The sequence below is a fragment of the Rhincodon typus genome, chromosome 22 (assembly GCF_021869965.1).
Source record: "Rhincodon typus isolate 14 chromosome 22, sRhiTyp1.1, whole genome shotgun sequence".
Lineage (NCBI taxonomy): Eukaryota > Metazoa > Chordata > Chondrichthyes > Orectolobiformes > Rhincodontidae > Rhincodon > Rhincodon typus.
In genome coordinates this window covers 830,051-850,745 of record NC_063353.1, presented here as the reverse complement: position 1 = coordinate 850,745, position 20,695 = coordinate 830,051, and the positions used below count along the sequence as shown (strand labels likewise).

Below are 20,695 nucleotides of genomic sequence, written 5' to 3'. Positions count from 1 at the left end.
CGGGTACAGCGGATGCAGTATACCACATTGGCAGATGTGCAGGTGAACATCTGCTTGATGTGGAATGCAGCTCACTAGTGCCAAGACCTTGAGGGCAAGTAGGGACAGGCAGTCCCTAATGTAGGAACGATGTTGCTAAACTCGAAAGGGTTCAGAAAAGGTTTACGAAGATGTTGTCAGTTTCGGAGGGTTTGAGCTACAGGGAGAGGCTGAATAGGCTGTGGCTTTTTTTTTCCCCTGGAGCGTCAGAGACTGAGGCGTGACCTTATACAAGTTTATAAAATCACGAGGGGCATAGATAAGGTCAACAGCCAAGGTCTTTTTCCCAGAGTAGGGAAGACCAAAACTAGAGGGGAAAGATTTAAAAGGGCCTAAGGGGCAACTTTTTCATGCAGATGGTGGTGCGCGTATGGAATGAGCTGCCAGAGGAGGTGACGGCTGGTAGAACACTTAAAAGGCATCTGGATGGGTATATGAATAAGAAGGGTTTAGAGGGATATGGGCCAAATGTTGGTAAATTTGACTGGATCAGACTAAGATAGGTGGCTGACTCGGACAGAAGAATCTGTTTCCACGCTGTGCAACTCTGGCTGTAAACACCGGCCAACCAGGCAGGGAAGCTTTTCTGATGAAGGGTCTAGGCCCGAAACGTCAGCCTCTCGGCTCCTATGATGCTACTTGGCCTGCTGTGTTCATCCAGCCCTGCACCTTGTTGTCAGGGAAGTATGTGGGCCGCCCAGAAACAACAGGCGGACTGTGGCTGCGCCAAGGATCAAGATCGCTTCTGGTCACGTGCTCCGCCCATGAGCCAATGAAGTGTTGAGCTGCGCGATGCGTCACGGTGACGTGTGAAGGACGCCTTAAGGAGGTCGGCGTCTCGAGCTGCCACTGCCGCCGCCGCCATCTTATAGAGAGTCAGCTCGTAACGGCCATGTACCCGAGCTCGCTGCTCGCCCTATCCGGGGGAAACCCCTTCAGTGCTCCCCGCTTCCAACTCCTCACAGAGCCCGCCTTCCCACATCCACACGCCGCTAGCAAGGCCTCGCTGCCCAGTGAACGCGTCGCCCCTCGCCGGCGCTTGGCCGCCGCTGCCGTCAAAGGTAATGCCTGGCGGTTGGGGGCAGAGCCCCGGGGAGGTGGGGTCAGACTGAGACCCCAGGCTTAAGGGAGAGGCTGGGGTTTTGGGGGGGGATAAGGCAGAGGCTGGGGATTTGGGGGGGAGAAGAGAGAGGGGCAGAGTAAGGGGCCCGGTGCTGTGGTTGCTCCCTCTGGGACCTGAGGCCTAGTGTGCCCTTGGCTGGGTGTCCCGCTGACCTCGGCGGGTCAGTGCCCACTACCCTTCCCCTGCCCACCGGGGCCTGGTTCCGCTCTCACCTCTTTCTTTCTCTGTCTGTCTCTCTCTCTCTGTCCTTTTCCCCTCCTACACAGAGCAGGAGCAGTATAGCTGCGAGTACGGCTCGGCTCGCTTCTACGCCCTGTGCGGCCTGGGCGGTATCTTGAGCTGCGGGACGACCCACACTGCCGTGGTGCCCTTGGACCTGGTGAAGTGTCGGATTCAGGTTGGAGCATGATTCCCCCACCTCCTCGGGGGCTGGGGACACAGCCCAGCTCCGAGAGAGAAGGCGAGGGGTTGTTAAGGGGAGCTGGTGGTCCTGGGAACCCACCTCGCCCTTTCTCGGTGCTGCATGTATTAACCGCATGGTGTGTCTTTGTGTCTCATTGACTGCAGAGGAGTACAGCTGCGAGTATGGCTCCGCCAAGTTTTATGCTTTATGTGGATTTGGAGGTGTCTTGAGCTGTGGGCTAACACACACTGCTGTGGTGCCCTTGGATCTGGTGAAGTGTCGCATTCAGGTGTGTATCCGCCTTTTTAACACGAGCTGTACCTGAGTTTTACTGCCAGTTCACAATCAGTTCAAACCGAGTAGCCTTTCTGTCCGGTGAGTAGTGTGAAAGGCTGTTGCTGGATTAAACCTACCCCAAAAAAAATTGTGCGGTGGTGGTAATATTTTTAGTTAAATAGGATTAATTGTGGGAATGACGGTATGTCAATTTGCGGGGAATTGTAGTAAAGTTGTCGCCATCACTCTTTGGGTACTCAAAGTGCAGCATTTTATCAAAAATTGAAAGGAAATTGAAATGGAATCTTCAGTGTCATAGTAGGCTGTATATGAGAGTCTGGTTACATCAGTAGCTAATTCATTTCTGAAGGATGGTTCTATGCCCTTCACTTCCATAGAAGGAGAACTAGGCTACTCTATATTGCTCCTTTCACATCTGAGTATACAGGTGAGAAGCAAATGAGAAAAATGTCCTTGATTTAAAGAGGCAACTGTTTTGCTAGAGGGAGCCCTACTGCACTTGTGATAGGCTTTTCAGTCCATCTGCAAAAATTTCTTTTAACATCTTCATCCCAACTGGCTGATTATAGCAGACAGCCTCCATTCTGGGTTCACATCTTGCAGCAGAGCTTGAACATGTTTAGATTATGCCCTGAGTAAATATCATTACTGGGCCAAGCTGATACTAACAGCACAGAAGTCTGACCTGCCTTGGTTTGATGGTTATGATGCATGACCACTCTTAATTTGCATATTAAACTTGCTAGTTTTATAGGATCGTGTTAACTTGTGATATCTTGTGTAAAATTAGTTTAACTGCAAATGTGCTCAAAAATGAGTTGTTCCAAGTTCATGTGCCTGCTACCCAGTTCTGTTTGCCTTGTGCAACTTTTATCAGCTACAGTGTTGAAAAGTGAGAAGTAATGCATTTGATCCATACAGAGCTGACATTTGATTAGTAAACAAGTGTGCTTGCCAGTTAACTTTGCTTTGCTGGATTGGGTTTGTTGTGATGTACAGGGAATCTGGATCCCCTTCAGCACGAGAGTTTTGTTGCCATTTAAATGTTGATTCTCCATTCTTGGGTGAAAATCTGGTAACTTGGTCTCTATGTAAAATGATCTTTTTTGCATTCTTGTGATTAGGTGGATCCTGGAAAATACCAGAGCATCTTCAAAGGATTTTCTGTCACTCTGAAAGAAGATGGTGTTCGTGGTCTGGGAAAAGGATGGGCTCCAACATTCATTGGCTATTCAATGCAAGGCCTATGTAAATTTGGTTTCTATGAAGTTTTCAAGAACATATATGGTGACATACTGGGTGAAGTAAGTATTTTCCTAGTGTTCTGTTTCGCTGCGAGTGTGGCTTTTTGCTCTGAGATTTTTTTTCCCCAAGTGAATTGTAGTTTGTGCTCCATGGGTGAAAATGTGTGTTCTGTTCATAAGGTTCAGCATTCAGATAAAAATATTTTGTGGAGGTGGTGCTTTTAGGCCTCTTTAATGGTAGAGAGATTCATTTGTTCTTTTGCATTGGTGCTGTCAGTAATCACAGTAAGTAATGCTGAATAGCAAAGGAACAATCCCATGGAGAGTTTGTGAGCACAGATGAACTCTTGGTGGGATAGGTGGGGATCTTTGAGACTGAAGATGTTGTCAAAGGGCTGTGAATTTAGGCAGTAGAGTTGAGTTGAACTATCATGAAGGAGATTTGGGATTCTAGCAGTTCATGTGAATTTGTTGCTGTTTGAATTCCTCCTCTGAAGTTAGATCTAAACTTCCATGCTTTGCCTTCTGTAATCTACTGTTGAGTTTACTGGTTACATAGAGCTTCAGTCGGATTCCTATTCATGATCAATGTCCCCTCCTTTTGATTGACATAGGAGCAGTTTAGTTTGTAATATGTTATGGTTCTAGCCCACCCCTCGCAATCTTTAACCAAGTGATATTGAAGGTGTTGTTTTTGAATTTATGATCCTTGTATTGGGCTTATTATGGGACTGTGCATCAAATTTTAACTGCACATTCCAATACCCAAGGTATTTTGATTTGAAGTTTGTTAGTTGGGTGTAGAACATGATATATCCAAATAATGCAGTTTAATCAGGGTAAACTGGCCAGTTAAGGTGATCTTTTGAAGGTCAGATTCCCAGAACTTGACCAAGATTTCTGCATTGATCCAGGTCAGGTTTTCATGCAAAATCAGTCTGGAGCTGCAGTAAGAGGTGGAGTTATTCCAACTTGTCAAATGCTGCCCCCATCTGTAGGGTGAAGGGAGTGTGTTGAAAGTTCTGGTGATCTGTACAGAATTGTTACAATGAGGATGAAGACATTATCAGATTTCAGGTCAACAGACTTTTAGATTTGTAGTCAGGAGTAGTACAGTGACTATCGAATGGAGAAAGGGAGGTTAGTTACAGTACTCAACATATTGCACCATTTGAGAATGAAAGGAATTTCCTTTTGACTGCTATGAACCAATGATTGTATATTCAATCGGACAGATATAATCTTACTGTTTCACTCTAGGAAAATGCTTATCTCTGGCGTACATCTTTATATCTTGCTGCATCTGCCAGTGCTGAGTTCTTTGCTGATATTGCACTTGCTCCAATGGAGGCTTGTAAGGTCCGTATTCAGACCCAGCCTGGTTACGCCAACACTCTGAGAGAAGTTCTTCCTAAAATGTATGCTGAAGAAGGCCTGTGGGCGTAAGTATGGATTGCATTTATTAAATGAAAGTAGAACAACACATTTCCTTAGATCCATCTTTGGGGCGTATCTGTTTTGCTCTACTGGCAGAACTCACTGCATGCAGTGAGTTTTTCAGTTTAGTTATCAGGTAGTCCACAACTTGTATGGTTGTACAGTCAAAGGTGCTTGAGTCATTGGTGTGTGAGAATAATATACCTGCACACTAGCCACATCTGTTCCAATGTGAACAGCCTGTGTTCGGCAAGCTGTTTTCTGCCATTGGAACTTGGCTGGTTTGCGGACATCAAAACAAATTGATTTGTGTTTACAAGTAATTTGTCTTGTGATCAATGTCTACCAATATAGGAGTCAGAATTTTCATCATTACAGTAGATGTTGTCACAAAATTGAAATGAGTTTAGTGTATGCAGGAATATTGGTGTTCCAACAGTCAATTACTAGATGCCTCTTCACGAGAGGCATCATGTTTCCAATGACGGCCTTCAGAATTCAGCTGCTTTTGCCTTACCTTTGCCTTGAATATTGAAGGACTGTGCTTCCAATCTCTCAAAATACATGACCCTCTGAAAGAAAAATTTCCCTCCCTTGTCTTAAATGGGTAATCTTTTTTCCTTCTTGAGCAGTGACCCCTTAGTTCTATCTTCAAAGTCTAGATCTCTCATCTGACAAACTGTGGAGATGGAGACATAACTGATGTTTTAAATGGATATGTTGTATCTCTATGTACTGTAGACAAGGATGACATCAATAAAGAACTCGGGTGCTGTGATATACTTGCCTAAAAAGCATTGAGCAAGGAGGTATTAGTGGTTTTACAATGCTAGAAAGTGGATAAATCAGGTGATGTATCCCAGGCTGCTGTGGGAAGCTATGAAAAGATTTGTAGGATCTCTGACATTAATTGTCAAATTTTCTATCCCCTTGGGAGGGGTGTGGGAGGACAGCTAATGTGGTGCCATTCATCAAGAATGTTGAGGAATAAATCAGGAAATCACTGACCAATGAGTCTAACATTTGAGGTAGGAAAACCATTGGAAGAAGTTCTGAGGGACAGAATTAATCCCTACTTGGAAAGGCAAGGAATAATCAAAGATAGTCAGCATGTCTTTGTCGTGTTGAACAGATTTGAATATTTCCAGGAGTTAACTTTTGTGAAGTTAGTGTGTTTACATGGACTTAGTGAGGCTTTTGACAAGGTCACATGGCAGACTGGTTAAGAACCTAATAGCCCATGGGATTCAGGACATTTTGGCAGATTCCTTCCAAAAATTGGTTTAGTGGAAGGAAGCATAGGGTGATGGTTGAAGGTTGAAGGGTGTTTTTTTTTGTGATTGGAAGCCTGAGTCCTTTGGCTTACTTCAGGGTTCAGTACTGGCTGCTTTTACTGTTGTGTATATTAATAGTCTAGATGTGAATGAGAAGGTATGACTAGTAAAGTCTATGGTGACATCAGATCTGGAGGTGTAGTAAATGTCGAGGGGGGCAACCTTAGGCTACAGGATGATAAAGATAGGCTGGTCAGATGGGCTCTGGTGGCAAAAGGAATTTAATCCTGAAAAGTGAGAGGTGATGCATTTTAGGAGGGCTAAAAAGTCAAGTGTACATGTGAAATGTTAGGACCCTCAAATGCAGAGGATCAGAAGAACCTTGGTGTCAGTGGGATCCTTGAAAGCAGCCGGACAGCTTTTTATTTAAAAAGCATGTTTTTCAATGTTTTTTGACTAATAAAGGCAAGCATCCAACAAGAGCAAGGAGTGCCTTGTGGTGGAGCTAGACCTATCACTAGTTTAGCCACATCTGGGTGTTGTGCAGTTCTGGCCATCGCAGGAGAGGAAGGATGTGATTTCACAGAAGAGATCACAAATGTTTCTAGCATCAAGGATTTTGGATGTAGAGGTATGGTTAGGATTTAAATTGCAGTGTCTTAGTGAATTTTATAATAAAACTTTCTTTATATGTGCATTTGATAAGATTTCATTATGTGGTTGAAATCTACTGTTGTTGGAGAAAGGATACTGAATATGCAGGATAATTGGAAAACCTATAATTGTCAAATTCTAGCTAAACAGAACTTGATTAAATATAGATGTTAACCAAGATTCCATAAGTTGCACCAAAAAGATGAGTTTAGTGGAATTCATTTATTCCAGTTGCATTATTCTGTGCTGGATGGCATGAGAGCTTCTGAGTTTCAACAGTCTTTATCACTCTTTCAACAGATTTTACAAAGGTGTTTCCCCTCTGTGGATGAGACAGATTCCCTACACAATGATGAAATTTGCTTGCTTTGAGCGCACAGTTGAAGCACTATATAAATATGTGGTGCCTAAACCTCGTGACAGTTGTACCAAAGCTGAGCAGTTGGTGGTGACATTTATTGCTGGCTATATTGGTAAGAAAGCTTATTGTCTGGTATAAATATTCTGGCTATCCTGTTTTGTATGTCCTGTTGGTACATCAGCTAATAGAATGCAACATTGTTTGTAAATGCCTTCGGGCATTTAGAGTCTCCTCCACATTTGTCGTTGTAACAATAACAACAGTTCACCAGCACCACTTCATGTCGGAGGCTAGATAACAATTTTCACCCTTAGCATGGAAATGTGTGTTTTAACTCCATTCATCTGTTTTGATTCTGTATTCCTTATTAAAAAAAAAAAATTAATTTGCAGTTTTCAATTGAACTTCATCCTTGGCAGTGTTTTGCAGAGAGCGTATGGGAAGGCCATTCCTCTATGGTGTCGAATTAACTACTATCTGTTTCTTTCAGCTGGTGTTTTTTGTGCTATTGTGTCTCACCCTGCTGACTCCGTGGTGTCAGTTTTGAACAAGGAAAAGGGTAGCAGTGCATTCCAGGTTCTGAAAAGGCTTGGACCCATAGGTAAGCCATTGTTCTACATATCAGAGAGTGCAGCATTTCCAAGTTGAACGTGTGTAATCCATTGAATGTCTCTTGTTTTACAGGAGTGTGGAAAGGACTCGTTGCTCGTATTATCATGATTGGCACTCTGACGGCTCTACAGTGGTTTATCTATGACTCTGTTAAGGTCTACTTCAGACTTCCTCGTCCACCTCCCCCTGAGATGCCAGCATCACTGAAAAAGAAGCTTGGGTTGCAGTAAAAATGGGTGGACTTAATTTGTTGTCCTGGCTAAGCCAGATATGTCGCATCAGAAGACATGTAAAAGAGCTATTTAATACTGAAAATATCATGTCTGTAATGTCCTGTTGATGAAGCACGGCAGTGAGTGCAGAGTATACATCAACACCAATTCTGAATAAAGAACAGTGACCCACGTTTTTTAGGTGTGTAATTTATAATTGGTTTATTTAAACATGGTTGTGATTTAAAACAAATCATTTCATTCTGGAAATTCAGTATTGATAAGCAGCTAAACCCACCTGTTTTTTGCACCACACCTCTTCAATTAAGTACAAAATGTTTCAAGCCTGTAGATATTAGTGGTGCCTGAATTATTTGAATTTGTAAATTTCAATGCCACTATTATAGGTTTTGTTGGGACAGTTATTTAAAGTGTAAACACTCCTTAGATGCACCTCTTTGGGATGTATCTGTTCTGTTTTGCTGGTAGTTCTCTTCACCCTGGTGTTGGATTCTGCAATGTGCTGACAGCTTACATTCATCAACTTCAGAGGTTGCTCAGTCGAAGGTGCTTGAGTCATTGGTGTGTGGGAGTAATACCCCTGCATTGTAGCCCATCTGTTCTGATGTCAATGACCAGGCTGTTATGTACCATTAGAACTTTGCTGCTGTGTGAACATGTTCATCAAAATTGATCTTGTTTAAATGTTGCAATAAAATGAGAAGTTCGCAAGCTATTCTAGCTGCTTAATGACCCCATGACACTATTGCCGGTTGTGCAGAAGCCCCTTTCTGATACAGCAGTGTCTACATCAAGAAATGACTGAGATTTTGACAGTAAAATGGCTGTGACATTATGGGGAATTGCAATAATTTTACATTTGCCATTTCAAAGTGTTAATTGTTTAGTAATCTGTCTTCCACTAAAATGGAACCAAGACTCATTTTGTACATGTTATTTACTATAGGTTCCACTCTGGTCTTTGGTTATTTGGGTCAATAAGCATTAAAGAATATTTGCAACAGTCAGCTTTTTTTCTCTCATTTTACTCTTGAATGTGTTCACTTTCTTGCGGAGTAGTGGTGATGTTTCTGATAGTAGTTTTAGTCTTGATTGAGGATTGGTTAACAGTCAGTCTGGATTAAAGGGTTTTTTTCCAGGTTGGGAATCTGTTAACTGTTGGGAGTTGTGCAAAGTAAGATTTACTGTAGACTGACTTTGACAGTGGTCATGTAGCAAAATTTACTGACTGTGCATGTGATGGGGGGTTTAAGGAATCTGAGTAGATATAGATTGAGTGGGTGGCCAAAAGGTTGATATAACTTAAACTTTCCTACATTTAAATTTTTTGTGCTTTTACAACAGCTGTGTTGGTACTAATAGATCTCGCATCAAGAGCGCAGGGACCTAGGCAGTTGAAGTAGGTTTTTTTTTTGTTTGAAGGTTGTAATCTCAGGATTACTCCTAGTGCCATATGCAAATGAGATACAAAAATAGGGCAGATGAAGGTGTGGCTCAAGAGTTGGTGCTGGAGAGAGGATTTTAGATGCCTGAATCGCTAAAACTGCTTCTCGGGGAAAGTGGTCCCTGTCAAGCAGGACAGTTTAAGAGGTGTTTAAACTGGTTTGACAGGGTCACAGTCCGGTAGTTCAATAGCGACAAAGCGTAACTTTAGAGAAGGATCCGAGACAGTAGGTTCAGCCATGTGATAAGCAAATTAAGATGAGACTGGTAACAACATTCTAGAGGCATATCTTCAGGCAGGAGAGGGGAGAATGTAATAGTGGAAGTGTTACCATTTGAGTTAGGGAGTCCATTGCTGCAATAAAGAGGGATGATAACTTGGGACAGTTGCAGTGTTAGGTTTCCCCAACAGAAGGCAATTGAGGAACAGGTATGTAGTAACTTCACTAAGGCCTGTAAATATTATAGGATAAGTATATTAGGGGATTTCCACTACTCCGATATTAACTGGGATAATCAGTATAAAGAATTTAGAGTGGGACGATTCTGTGAAGTGTATACACGAAAGCTTAATATATCAACATATAGATGGCCCTACAAGGGTTGGTGAGCTGTTGGACCTAATTCTGAATGCTAAAGTCAAACAGTTCTTTGAGGTGATAGTGACAGAAGCATTTTAGTAATAGCTAGCGCAACACCCTAAGCTTGTTATGGGAAAAGAGAAAGGTATCCTAATCCAAAAACTTTGGGACTAAGACAGGATCTAGCTAAAATAGATTGGGAGCAGTTATTTGAGGTGTCAATCATTGTCAAGCCCACAAAGATACTGTGGGGGAGTACTGTTTAGGTAAAATGTGGGAGCAACAAGCCCAGAGAACCTGGATATCTACGAATTTACCAAACTGGAATAAAAGGGAGAGAGACATCATAGAATCCCTACAGGTCTGGGAAAAGGCCATTCAGCCCAAACCAACACTCTGAAGGCCATCATACACAGACCAGTTTCCCCCTAGCCGTACATTTCCCATGACTAACCCACCCAGCCTGAACACTATGTGTAAGTTAGCAATCCATCTAACTTGCACATCTTTGGACTGCAGGAGGAAACCAGAGCACTCAGCAAAAACAGGGAGAATGTGCAAACTCCAAGACAGTCACCCAAGGGTGGAATCAAAGTCAGATCCCTGGCACCATGAGGTAGCAGTGCTAACCACTGAGCCACTATGCCACACCAGACATGCTACAGGTACAAAGGGAGCAAATCAACAGAGATCCTACAGGAGTGTAGGAAATGCAGAGCAATTCAATAAAGCAGTTAGGAGAACAAAGAGGGCATTGCAGGCAAGATTAGGGAAAACACCAAGATTATCAACAAATATATCAAGAGGAAGAGAATAATCAGGGAAGGAGGTGGGCCTACTGGGGTCTAAGGGAGCAAAACAATGTGAAGCTGGAAGACATTGGTAGAGTGTTAAATGAATACATCACATCTGTCTCTACTTGGAAGGAGGAGGATGGAGATACAGAAGACCGATGAAATTCTTAAGCAGACTGATGTAAGGAGTGTGGGGGATTCATAGGATTAAAAAGTGGACAAATCGCCTGGTACAGATGGGTTGTATCCCAGATTGTTGTGGGAGATGAGGGGAGAAATGACGTGGACCTTGACCCAAATTTCCAAGGCTCACATCAGTGGTAAGGAAGCTCAATAGCAGAAAAAAGCAGATGTAGTGGACAGCAAAGGTCACTTCAGAGTAGAATGAACAAATAAAAAAGTACTGCACAGGAATACGCCGTTCGGCCTCCAAGCCTGTGCCGACCATCATGCCCCAATTAATCTAAAAACAAACCTGCGATTTTTTAATCCGTATCCCTCTATTCCTTCCCTGTTCATGTACCCATCTAAGTGCCTCTTAAATGTATTCAATGTGCCCACTTCCACCACCTCTTCTGGTAGTGCATTCCAGGCTGCTACCACTCTTTGTGTGAAAAACTTCCCTCACACATCTCCCTTAAACTTTCACCCTCTGACCTTAAACCTGTGCCTCCCTGTAATTGAAACTTCAACCCTGGGAAAAAGCATCTTACTATCCACCCTATCTATGCCTCTCATAGTTTTTGTCGACCTCTATCAGGTCTCCTCTCAGCCGTTGTCTTTCCAGTGAAAACAATCGTAGTCTTTTTAACCTTTCCTCGTAGTCAATGCTCTCGAGACCTGGCAACATCCTGGTGAACCTTCTCTGTACTCTCTTCAAAGCTTCCACGTCCTTCTGATAATGTGGTGACCAAAATTGCACACAATACTCCAAACGCGGCCTAACAAGGGTTTTACATGGAGATAGTAGGAACTGCCGATGCTGGAATCTGAGGTAACAAGGTGTGGAGCTGGATGAATACAGCAGGTCAGGCAGCATCAGAGGAGCAGGAAAGCTGACGTTTCGGGTCTGACCCTTCTTCAGAAATGGGGGAGGGGAAGGGGGCTCTGAAATAAATAGAGATGGGGGAGGCAGTGATAGAAGGTGGATAGTGGAGCAGATAGATGGAGAGAAGACAGACAGGTCAAGGAGGCGGGGATGAAGCTAGTGAAGGTGAGTGTAGGTAGAGAGTTGGGATGGGGGTTGATCAGTGAGGAGGGAGGGGTGGGTAGGTGGGACGGAAGACGGATAGGTCAAGGAGGTGGGGATGAAGCTAGTAGAGGTGAGTGTAGATAGGAAATGGGGGTGGGGATGGGTCAGTGAGGTGGGAAGAGCGGACAGTTGGGAGAGAAGACGGACAGGTCAGGGATGCGGGGACGAGAGGGAGGGCTGGTCTTGGGATGAGGTTGGGGGTGGTCCACATTGAGACCATTGGGTTATAGGGTTCCAAGGCGGAATATGAGGTGCTGTTCCTCCAGTTTTCAGGTGGCATCGTTGTGACACTGGAGGAGGCCCAGGATGGACATGTCGTCCAGGGATTGGGAGGGGGAGTTGAAGTGGTTTGTGACTGGGAGGTGTTGTCATTTGTCACGAACCGAACGTAGGTGTTCCACAAAGCGGTCTCCGAGCCTCCGCTTAGGCTCCCTGATGTAGAGGAGGCCACATCGGAAACAGCAGACACAATAGACCACTTTAGCAGATGTGCAGGTGAACATCTATTTAATGTAGAAGGTTTTCTCAGGGCCTGGTTTGGAGGTGATGGGGGAGGTGTAGGGGCAGGTGTAGCACCTCCTGCGGTTGCAGGGAAAGGTACTGGGGGTGGTGGGGCTAGTGGGGAGTGTGGAGCGGACGAGGGAGTCACGGAGGGAGTGGTCCCTCCGGAAGGCAGATAAGGCTGGGGAGGGAAATATATCCTTTGTAGTGGGGTCAGATTGCAGGTGGTGGAAGAACATGTTTTGCCAACTCTTGTACTCCACACCCCAGGCGATGAAGGCAAGCATGACATATGCCTTCTAAATCATCTTGGCTACCTGTGTTGCCACTTTCAGGGAACTGTGGACCTGCATGCCCAGATGCGTCTGAATGTTAATGTTCCTAAGGTTTCTGCCATTTACAATATAATTCACACCTAAATTTGATCCTCCAAAATGCATCACCTCGCATTTGTCTGGATTAAACTCCATCTGTCATTTCTGTGCCCCAGTCACCAGTCTATCTATATCCTGTTGTATCCTTTCACAATCATTGGCAGGATCAGCAACTCCCCCAATCTTCGGGTAATCAGCAAACTTGCTTATCCGACCACTCACATTTTCCTCCAGATCATTGAAATATACTACAAACAACAAAGGGCTAAGACTGACCCCTGTGGAACATCACAAGTTACCAGTCTCCATTCTGAAAAATATCCTTCCACCACTACTCTCTGTCTTCTATGACCAAGCCAGTTTTCTATCTATCTAGCCAGGCCACGCCGAATCCTTTATGATTTTAGTTTTTGTACCAACCTGCCATGTGGGACTTTATCAAATGTCTTACTAAAGTCCATATAAACTACATCCACAGCACTTCCTTCATCAATTATTCTCGTTACCTCTTCAAAAAATTCACTTAAGTTGGTGAGACATGACCTTTCCCGGGCAAAACCATGCTGCCCGTCACTAACTAGTCCATTTTCCTCCAAATGCACATATATCTTGTCCCTCAGTATCTTCTCCAAGAGCTTCCCCACGACAGATGTCAAGCTCACAGGTCTATAGCTTCCTGGATTATCCCTGCATCCTTTCTTAAACAAGGGAACAACATTCGCTAATCTCCAGTCATCTGGAACTTCACCTGTGTTCAATGAGGATGTGAAAATATCTGCCAATGCCCCAGCTATTTCCTCCCTTGCCTCTCTCACTAACCTGGGGTAGATCCCATCTGATCCTGGGGACTTGTCCATCTTAATGCAATTTAGGATTCCCAAAACTTCCTCTTTCAATATGTTGACATTCTCTAGAGTATTCACACACTCATCCCTGGCCTCAATATCAGTCATGTCCTTCTCCTTGGTGAAAACCAATACAAAGTACTCATTCAGGATCTCCCCCACTTCCTGTGGCTCTACATATAACTTCCCTCCTTCATCCTTCAGTAGGCCTACTCTTTCCCTTGTTACCCTCTTTCTCCTAACATATGCATAAAAAGCCTTGGGATACAATGGACCTTGATCAGATGGGCCAATAAGCTGAGGTGTGGCAGACGGAGTTTGATTTAGATAAACATGAAATGCTGCATTTTGGAAAGGCAAATCAGGACAGGACTTATACACTTAATGGTAAGGTCCTGGGGAATGTTGCTAAATAAAGAGACCTTGGGGTGCAGGTTCATAGTTCCTTGAAAGCAGAATCACAGGTAGGCAGGATAGTGAAGACAGTGTTTGGTATACTTGCCTTTATTGGTCAGTGCATTGAGTATAGGAGTTGTGAGGTCATGTTGTGGGTGTACAGGACATTGGTTAAGCCACTTTTGAAATACTGCTTGCAATTCTGGTCTCCCTGCAATAGCAAGGATGTTGTGAAACTTGAAAGGGTTCAGAAAATATTTACAAGGATATTGCCAGGGTTGGTGGATTTGAGCTTTGGGGAGAGGCTGAATAGGCTGGGGCTATTTTCCCTGGAGTGTCAGAGGGTGAAAGGTGACCTTATTGAGGTTTATGAAAATCACGAGGGGCATGGATACGGTGAATAGACAAGGTTTTTTCCCTGGTGTCGGGGAGTCCAAAACTAGAGGACATAGACTTAAGTTGAGAAGGGAAAGATTTAAAAGGCACCTAATGGGCAACTTTTTCACACAGAGGGTGGCAAATCCTTATAGATCTTTTCTGAACCCTTTCAAGTTTCATAACATCCTTCCTATGAAGGGAGACCAGAATTGCACACAGTACTTCAAAAGTGGCCTAACCAATGTCCTACACACCCACAACATGACCTCCCAATTCCTACATTCAATGCAATGGTCAATAAAGGCAAGTATACACAAACACCGTCTTCACTATCCTATCTACCTAAGACTCCAATATACTGTCATGATTTTATAAATGTCTTTAAGGCCACCTCTCAACCTCCTACATTCCAGTGAAAAAGTCCCAGCCTAGCCAGCCATTATAACTCAAATTTTCCATACCTGGCAAAATCCTGGTAAATTCCTTCCGAACCCACTTTAGCTTAATAATATGGTTCCCAAAACTGGGCAACCAGACCTGGATGTCGTACTCCAGAAACGGCCTCAGCAACATCCTTCAACCTCAGCATGACTTCCCAAATCCTATACTCAAAGGACTGAGTAATGAAGATAAGCATGCTAAATGCCTTCTTAATCACCCTGTCTATATATGGCGCAAACTTCAAAGAATTATGTACCTGAACCACTAGGTCCTACAACATTATCCAAGGCCCGACCATTAATTGAATGAGTCCTGCCCTTGTTTGTTGTACCAAAATGCAATACCTCGCATTTATTCAGATTGAACTCCATCTGCCATTTTTCAGCCCATTAACCTATTTGATCAAGATTCCTTTGCTAAAGTCCAAGGAAACAACACTTACTGATCTGCCCTCTTATCTTTTTGGTAACTTCCTCAAAAAAACTCAACAAAGTTTGTGAGAAAATTTCCCTCACACAAAACCATGCTGACTATCCCATAATCAATTTTTGCCTCTCTAAATGTCTATGAATCCTCTCTTTCAGAATCACCTCCAACAAATTTTTCCACAACCAAAGTCAGACTCATAGATAGACAGTTCCCCAGTTTCTCCTTACAACCCTTTTTAAACAAAGGCACAACATTAGTCACCTATAGTTATCAGGCCCGCAGATGATGCAAGTATTTCTGCAAGTAGCCTTGCAATTTCCTCCCTTACTTCCCACAGCATTTTGGGTACATTAGATCAGGTCCTGGAGATTTATCCCAGCTTTATATTCTCTAAGACTCCTAGAACTTTCTCTTCTGTAATATTTATTTCCCTGAGTTCTCAAGCCTCCATTTCTTTCTCCACAGTAAGATCTAACATGAAATAGTCATTTAGTATCTCTCCCATCTCCTGGGGTTCAACACAAAGATGACCTCCTTGATCTTTAAGGGGACCTACGGTCTCTTTAGTTACCCCCTTACTCTTAGTGTACTTGTAGAACCTCTTTGAATTATCCTTAATCTTATCTGCCAATGCTTTCTCATATCCCCTCTTTGCCTTCCTGATTTCTCTCTTAAGAATGCCCCTACACTCTTTATATAGATGAAGAGATTCATTTGAACCCAGTTGTCCACATCTAAAATAAGATTCTCTTTTATTCTTGACTAGAACCTCAATATTTTTATTCATCCATTGTTCCTTAATCTTACCAATCTTACCCTTCACTCTAACTGGAACAAAATGCCTCTGAATTCTCATCATCACACTCTTGAAAGCCTCTCACTTGTCAGATGTCCTTTTAGCTGCAAACAGTCTATTCCAATCAACTTTTGAAAGTTCTCATCTCATACCATTAAAAATTGCCTTACTCCAATTAAAAATCTTTAATGGAAGGCTTATTCATTTCCATAACCATTTTGAAACTGGTAGAATTATGATCACTAGACCCAAAGTGTTCCCCCACTTTTACTTCAGCCACCTGCCCTGCCTTGTTGCCCAAAAGAAGGTCTACTTTTGCACCTTCTCTAGTATGAGCGTCCACATATTGATAAATAAAATTTTCCTGAACACATTTGACAAATTCTTCACCATACAAACCTTTAATGCCATGGTAGCTCAAGTCAATGTTGGAATATTAAAATCCCCCATTATTACAATCTTATTGATCTTACATATATCTGAGATCTCCCTACACACTTGTTTCTCAATTTCTGTCTGACTATTGGGGTCCTATAGTACAATCCCATCAAAGTGATCTTTCCTTTCTCATTTCTAATCTCTAAATGTAAGTTTAGATCAGAGATAGTCAGCATACTTTATCAGAGGGAGGTCACATATAACAAATATGGTTGAATTTTTCAAGGAAGTGACCAAGTGTTTGGATGAGGGTGGGTTAGTTGATGTAGGTTACATGGATTTCAGCAAGGCCCTTGACAAGGTTCCACATGGGAATGAGCATAGGATAGTATAGCACAGAAACAGGGCCTTCGCCCCACCATGTCATTGCCAAACATGATGCTATTGTAAACTAATCCCATCTGAATGCAGAAGGTCCGCATCCCTCTATTCCCTGCCTGTTCACATTTCTGTCTAAATGCCTCTTAATCATTGCTATTTTCTTTGCTTCTCCAGCCTCCCCTGGCAGCGTGTTCCAGGCACCTATAGCCTCTGTGTAAAAACTTTTTCCCACACATTTCATTTAAGCTTTTCCTTTCTCACATTAAATCTACGCTTCCTAGTATTTGACATTTCCACCCTGGGAAAAAGACTCCCAATTGTTCACCCCATCTATGCCTAATTTTATATACTTCTGTCAGGTCACCCCTCAGCTTCTGATCATGTAGCAAAAACAATCCAAGTTTGTCAAACCTCACCTTTTAACTAATACACTCCAATCCAGGCAATATTCTGGTAAACTTCTTTTGCACCCACTCCAAAACCTCCACATCCTTCTAACAGTATGGTGCCCAGAACTGCATACAATACTCCAAATGTGATCTCACTAAATTCTTATACAGCTACAACATGACTTGCCAACTTTTATAGTCAATGCCCTGATTGATGAAGGCAAGCAAGCCACTGTTTTTTAAGACCTTATCCACTTGTGTTGCCACTTTTAGGGAGCTGTAGACTTGCACCCCAAGATCCCTTTGTACATCAATGCTCCTAAGGATTCTGCTATTTACTATATACTTTCCTCATGCATTTGGCCTCCCAAAATACATCACTTCACACTTGTCCGGATTAAACTCCATCTGCCATTTCTCTATCCAACTTTCCAACAGGTCTAATCCTGCTGTATCCTTTTTCACCAATCCACAACTCCACCAATTTTCATGTTGTCTGCAAACTTACTAATCAGACCACCTACGGTTTTAGTCAACAATTTATATAACAGTCAACAGAGGATCCAGCACTGATCCTTGCAGAACACCACTCATCACAAACCTTCAGTCAGAAAAACACCCTTCCACAAACTGCCCTGTGTCTTCTATGACTAAGACAATTTTATATCCAATTTGCCAACTAACCATGCCACGTGACTTGGGGAGACGATGACCTAGTGGTATAATCGCTGGACTATTAATCAAAAGACCCAGGTAATGTTCTGGGTATCTGGCAGATGGTGGAATTTTAATTCAATAAAAATCTGGAATAAAGAGTGTAATGATGACCATGAAACTGTTGCTGAATGACAGAAAAACTGATCTGGTTCATTAATGTCCCTGAGGTAAAGAATCTGCAGTCCTTTTTCTGAACTGGCCTATATTTTACTACATACCCACAGTAATGTGATTGATCTTAACTGCCCTCTGGGCAACTGGGGATGGGCTGCAAATGCTGGCCTAGCCAACAACACCCACATCCAGTGAATGAATTTAAAAAAGCAACCTTCTGGGCCAGTCTACCATGAGGGACCTTGTCAAATGCTTCAGTAAAGTCCATGTAAAAATATCCTCTACCCCACCTTCATCAATCATCATCATTGATTCCTTAGAAAACTCAATCAAATTTGTGTGCCAAGGGCTTCCCCTACATAAAGCCATGCTGACTATCCCTGATAAGTTCATTCTTCTCCAAATACAAGTAAATTCTGTACCTATGAATCTTCTCCAATAATTTCCCTACCATGGATATAAAGATCACCGGCCGATGATTTCCTGGATCACCCTTGTTGCCGTTCTAGAACAAAGGAACAACAATGGCTATTCACCAGTCTTCTGGGACTTCACCTGTGGCTAAAGAGGGTACAAAAGATCTCTGTCATGGCCTCAGCAATTTCTTCCCTTGCCTCAATACATGGTGGAGCTGGAGGAACACAGCAGGTCAGGCAGCATCAGAGGAGTAGAAGAGTCAATGTTTGAGGCCTAGACCCTTCATCATGACTGGGGAAGGGGAAGGGAGCTGGGAAGGCTGGGATAGGTGGGGAAGGAGATGGACAGATAGTGTCAGGTCAAGGAGGTAGGGATGAGAGGGAGGGTTGGACAGGGGATGAGGCCAGAAGTGGGGAGATTTTGAAACTGGTGAATTCTATGTTCAGGAATTGGGAGTAAGGGATCGCATTCTTGCAGGAAGGTGGGTGAGAGGAGTTGTAGTCTAAGTAGCTGTGGGAGTCGGTGGGCTTGAAATAGATATCAGTGCTGAGACGGTTACTGGAGATGGAGACAGGGAGGTCCAGGAAGGGGAGGGAGGTATCGGAGATGGTCCATGTGAATTTGAGGTTGGGGTGAAAGGTGGACATCCTGTCCTTATACACTTGTATCCCCCATGCAGATGGCCTAAAAGGCCTCCATTTCTTCCTCTCCCATAGGACCAACCAGTCCCCCTCCATGCACTCATCCATTTACAGTCAACAACTTTTTCTTTAACTCTTCCCACTTCCTACAATCCAAAGAGGCGGCTACGGGCACCCATATGTGTCCGAGCTATGGCTGCCACTTTGTAGGATACATGGAACAGTTCTTCTTCCACTGTTACACCGGCACAATCCCTCACCTCTTCCTCCGCTACAATGATGACTGTATCGGCGCTGCCTCGTGCTACTGTGAGGGAGTTCATCAACTGTTCTGATGCCAGAACATTGAATAGATTCAAGAGGCAACGTGATTTAGCACTTGGGGCGAATGAGATCAAAGGTTATGGGGAGAAAGTAGGATTAGGCTGTTGCGTTGGATGATCAGCTGTGATCGTGATGAATGGCAGAGCAGACTCGAAGGGCTGAATGGCCTCTTCCTGCTCCTATGTTTCTATGTGTTAGGTTACAGTAGAATAAAAGTAGATTGATCAAAAGGAATCTAACTCTGATAAATGCGAGGTGATGCGAAGGAATTTCTTCTCGGAGAACAGTGAATGTCTGGAATGCTCTATGTTGGAGAGTTGTGGAGGCCAGATCACTGAAACTATTTAAAGAGGAGGTAGGTTTTTGAAATATTGAAGAGCTGTGGTCTACAATGAACTGGCACAAAAGGAGTTGATGTCTCGGGCAGATCAGCTGTGATCTTGTTGAATGGCAGGGCAGGCTTGATGGCGATGTGCTATCTTTATTAAGTAACTGAATTTTAGTGTGTGCCAAGGCAGCTGAATGGATACTGGGAGTGGAGACAGGAAAACAGCTTGTGATTTGTTTTAGAGATAGTAGGAACTGCAGATGCTGGAGAATCCGAGACAACAAGGTGCAGGGCTGGATGAACACAGCAGATCATAGGATGCTGCTTGGCCTGCTGTGTTCATCCAGCCCTGCACCTTGTTGTCTTGTGATTTGTTTTGTTTTGTTTTCCCTGGTCCATCCTTAGCCTAAGACAGTAAGAGTATCTGAATCTCCCCAGGTGCCCTGCATGTCAGGATTTTGACAAACTGCAGGACAGAACACCAGCTGTGTAAAATCATGGTATGAACTATTAACTGAATTACATTAAACAGATCTCAGTCTCACCAGGCCCATATTAAAGACTTCTAACTTAATGCCCATTAGCCTTCTGAACCAACATAACACCCAGTCATAGTTTCTAATACTTCTAGCCTCCAGTCTGACAATGTTTTACAATTTTTTTTAAAAATGGGAGCCAGCACTCTACACTCTGGCAAAATATGTCCGTACTAGTTTAATGATTTTTCTATTCATTTGTGGGACATGGGTGTGGCTGGCTGGCTAGCATTTCTTGTCCATCCCTAGTTGCCCTTGAAAAGGTGGTGGTGAGCTGCCTTCTTGAACCGCTTCAGACCACCTGCTGTGGGTTGACCCACAATACCATTAGGGAGAGAATTCCAGGATCTTGACCCAGCGGCAGTGAAGGAACGGCGATATATTTCCAAGTCAGGATGGTGAGTGTCTTGGAGAGGATTTTGCAGGTGGTGGAGTTCCCATGTACCTACTGCCCCTGTCCTTCTAGATGGAAGTCATTGCAGGTTTGGAAGGTGCCAACTAAGGATCTTTGGTGAATTTCTGCAGCGCATCTTGTAGGTAGTGCACACTGCTGCTACTGAGCG

At 43.5% G+C, this 20,695-nt stretch overlaps 1 protein-coding gene and 2 non-coding genes across 4 annotated transcripts; all 3 read left to right on the top strand.

Moving 5' to 3' along the window:
• Window positions 1-323: 323 nt before the first annotated feature.
• Window positions 324-7,852, top strand: LOC109933444 (phosphate carrier protein, mitochondrial). 2 transcript variants are annotated; one of them, XM_020532431.2, is made up of 7 exons: window positions 324-1,100; window positions 1,730-1,854; window positions 2,987-3,166; window positions 4,367-4,548; window positions 6,772-6,944; window positions 7,323-7,433; window positions 7,517-7,852. In XM_020532431.2, the coding sequence occupies exons 1-7, from the start codon at window positions 932-934 to the stop codon at window positions 7,672-7,674; spliced, it is 1,098 nt and encodes a 365-aa protein (XP_020388020.1). In that variant the 5' UTR covers window positions 324-931; the 3' UTR covers window positions 7,675-7,852. The 2 variants fall into 2 exon arrangements, with proteins under 2 accessions (XP_020388020.1, XP_048466342.1); XM_048610385.1 differs by lacking the exon at window positions 1,730-1,854 and adding an exon at window positions 1,414-1,559 and having other exon boundaries at window positions 849-1,097.
• On the top strand, window positions 4,586-4,837 carry LOC125485826. The gene has a single exon (XR_007264516.1). It is a non-coding gene; the product is annotated as a small nucleolar RNA SNORA53 (small nucleolar RNA).
• Window positions 7,853-8,090: 238 nt separating the features above from the next.
• On the top strand, window positions 8,091-8,336 carry LOC125485827. The gene has a single exon (XR_007264517.1). It is a non-coding gene; the product is annotated as a small nucleolar RNA SNORA53 (small nucleolar RNA).
• Window positions 8,337-20,695: the final 12,359 nt, after the last annotated feature.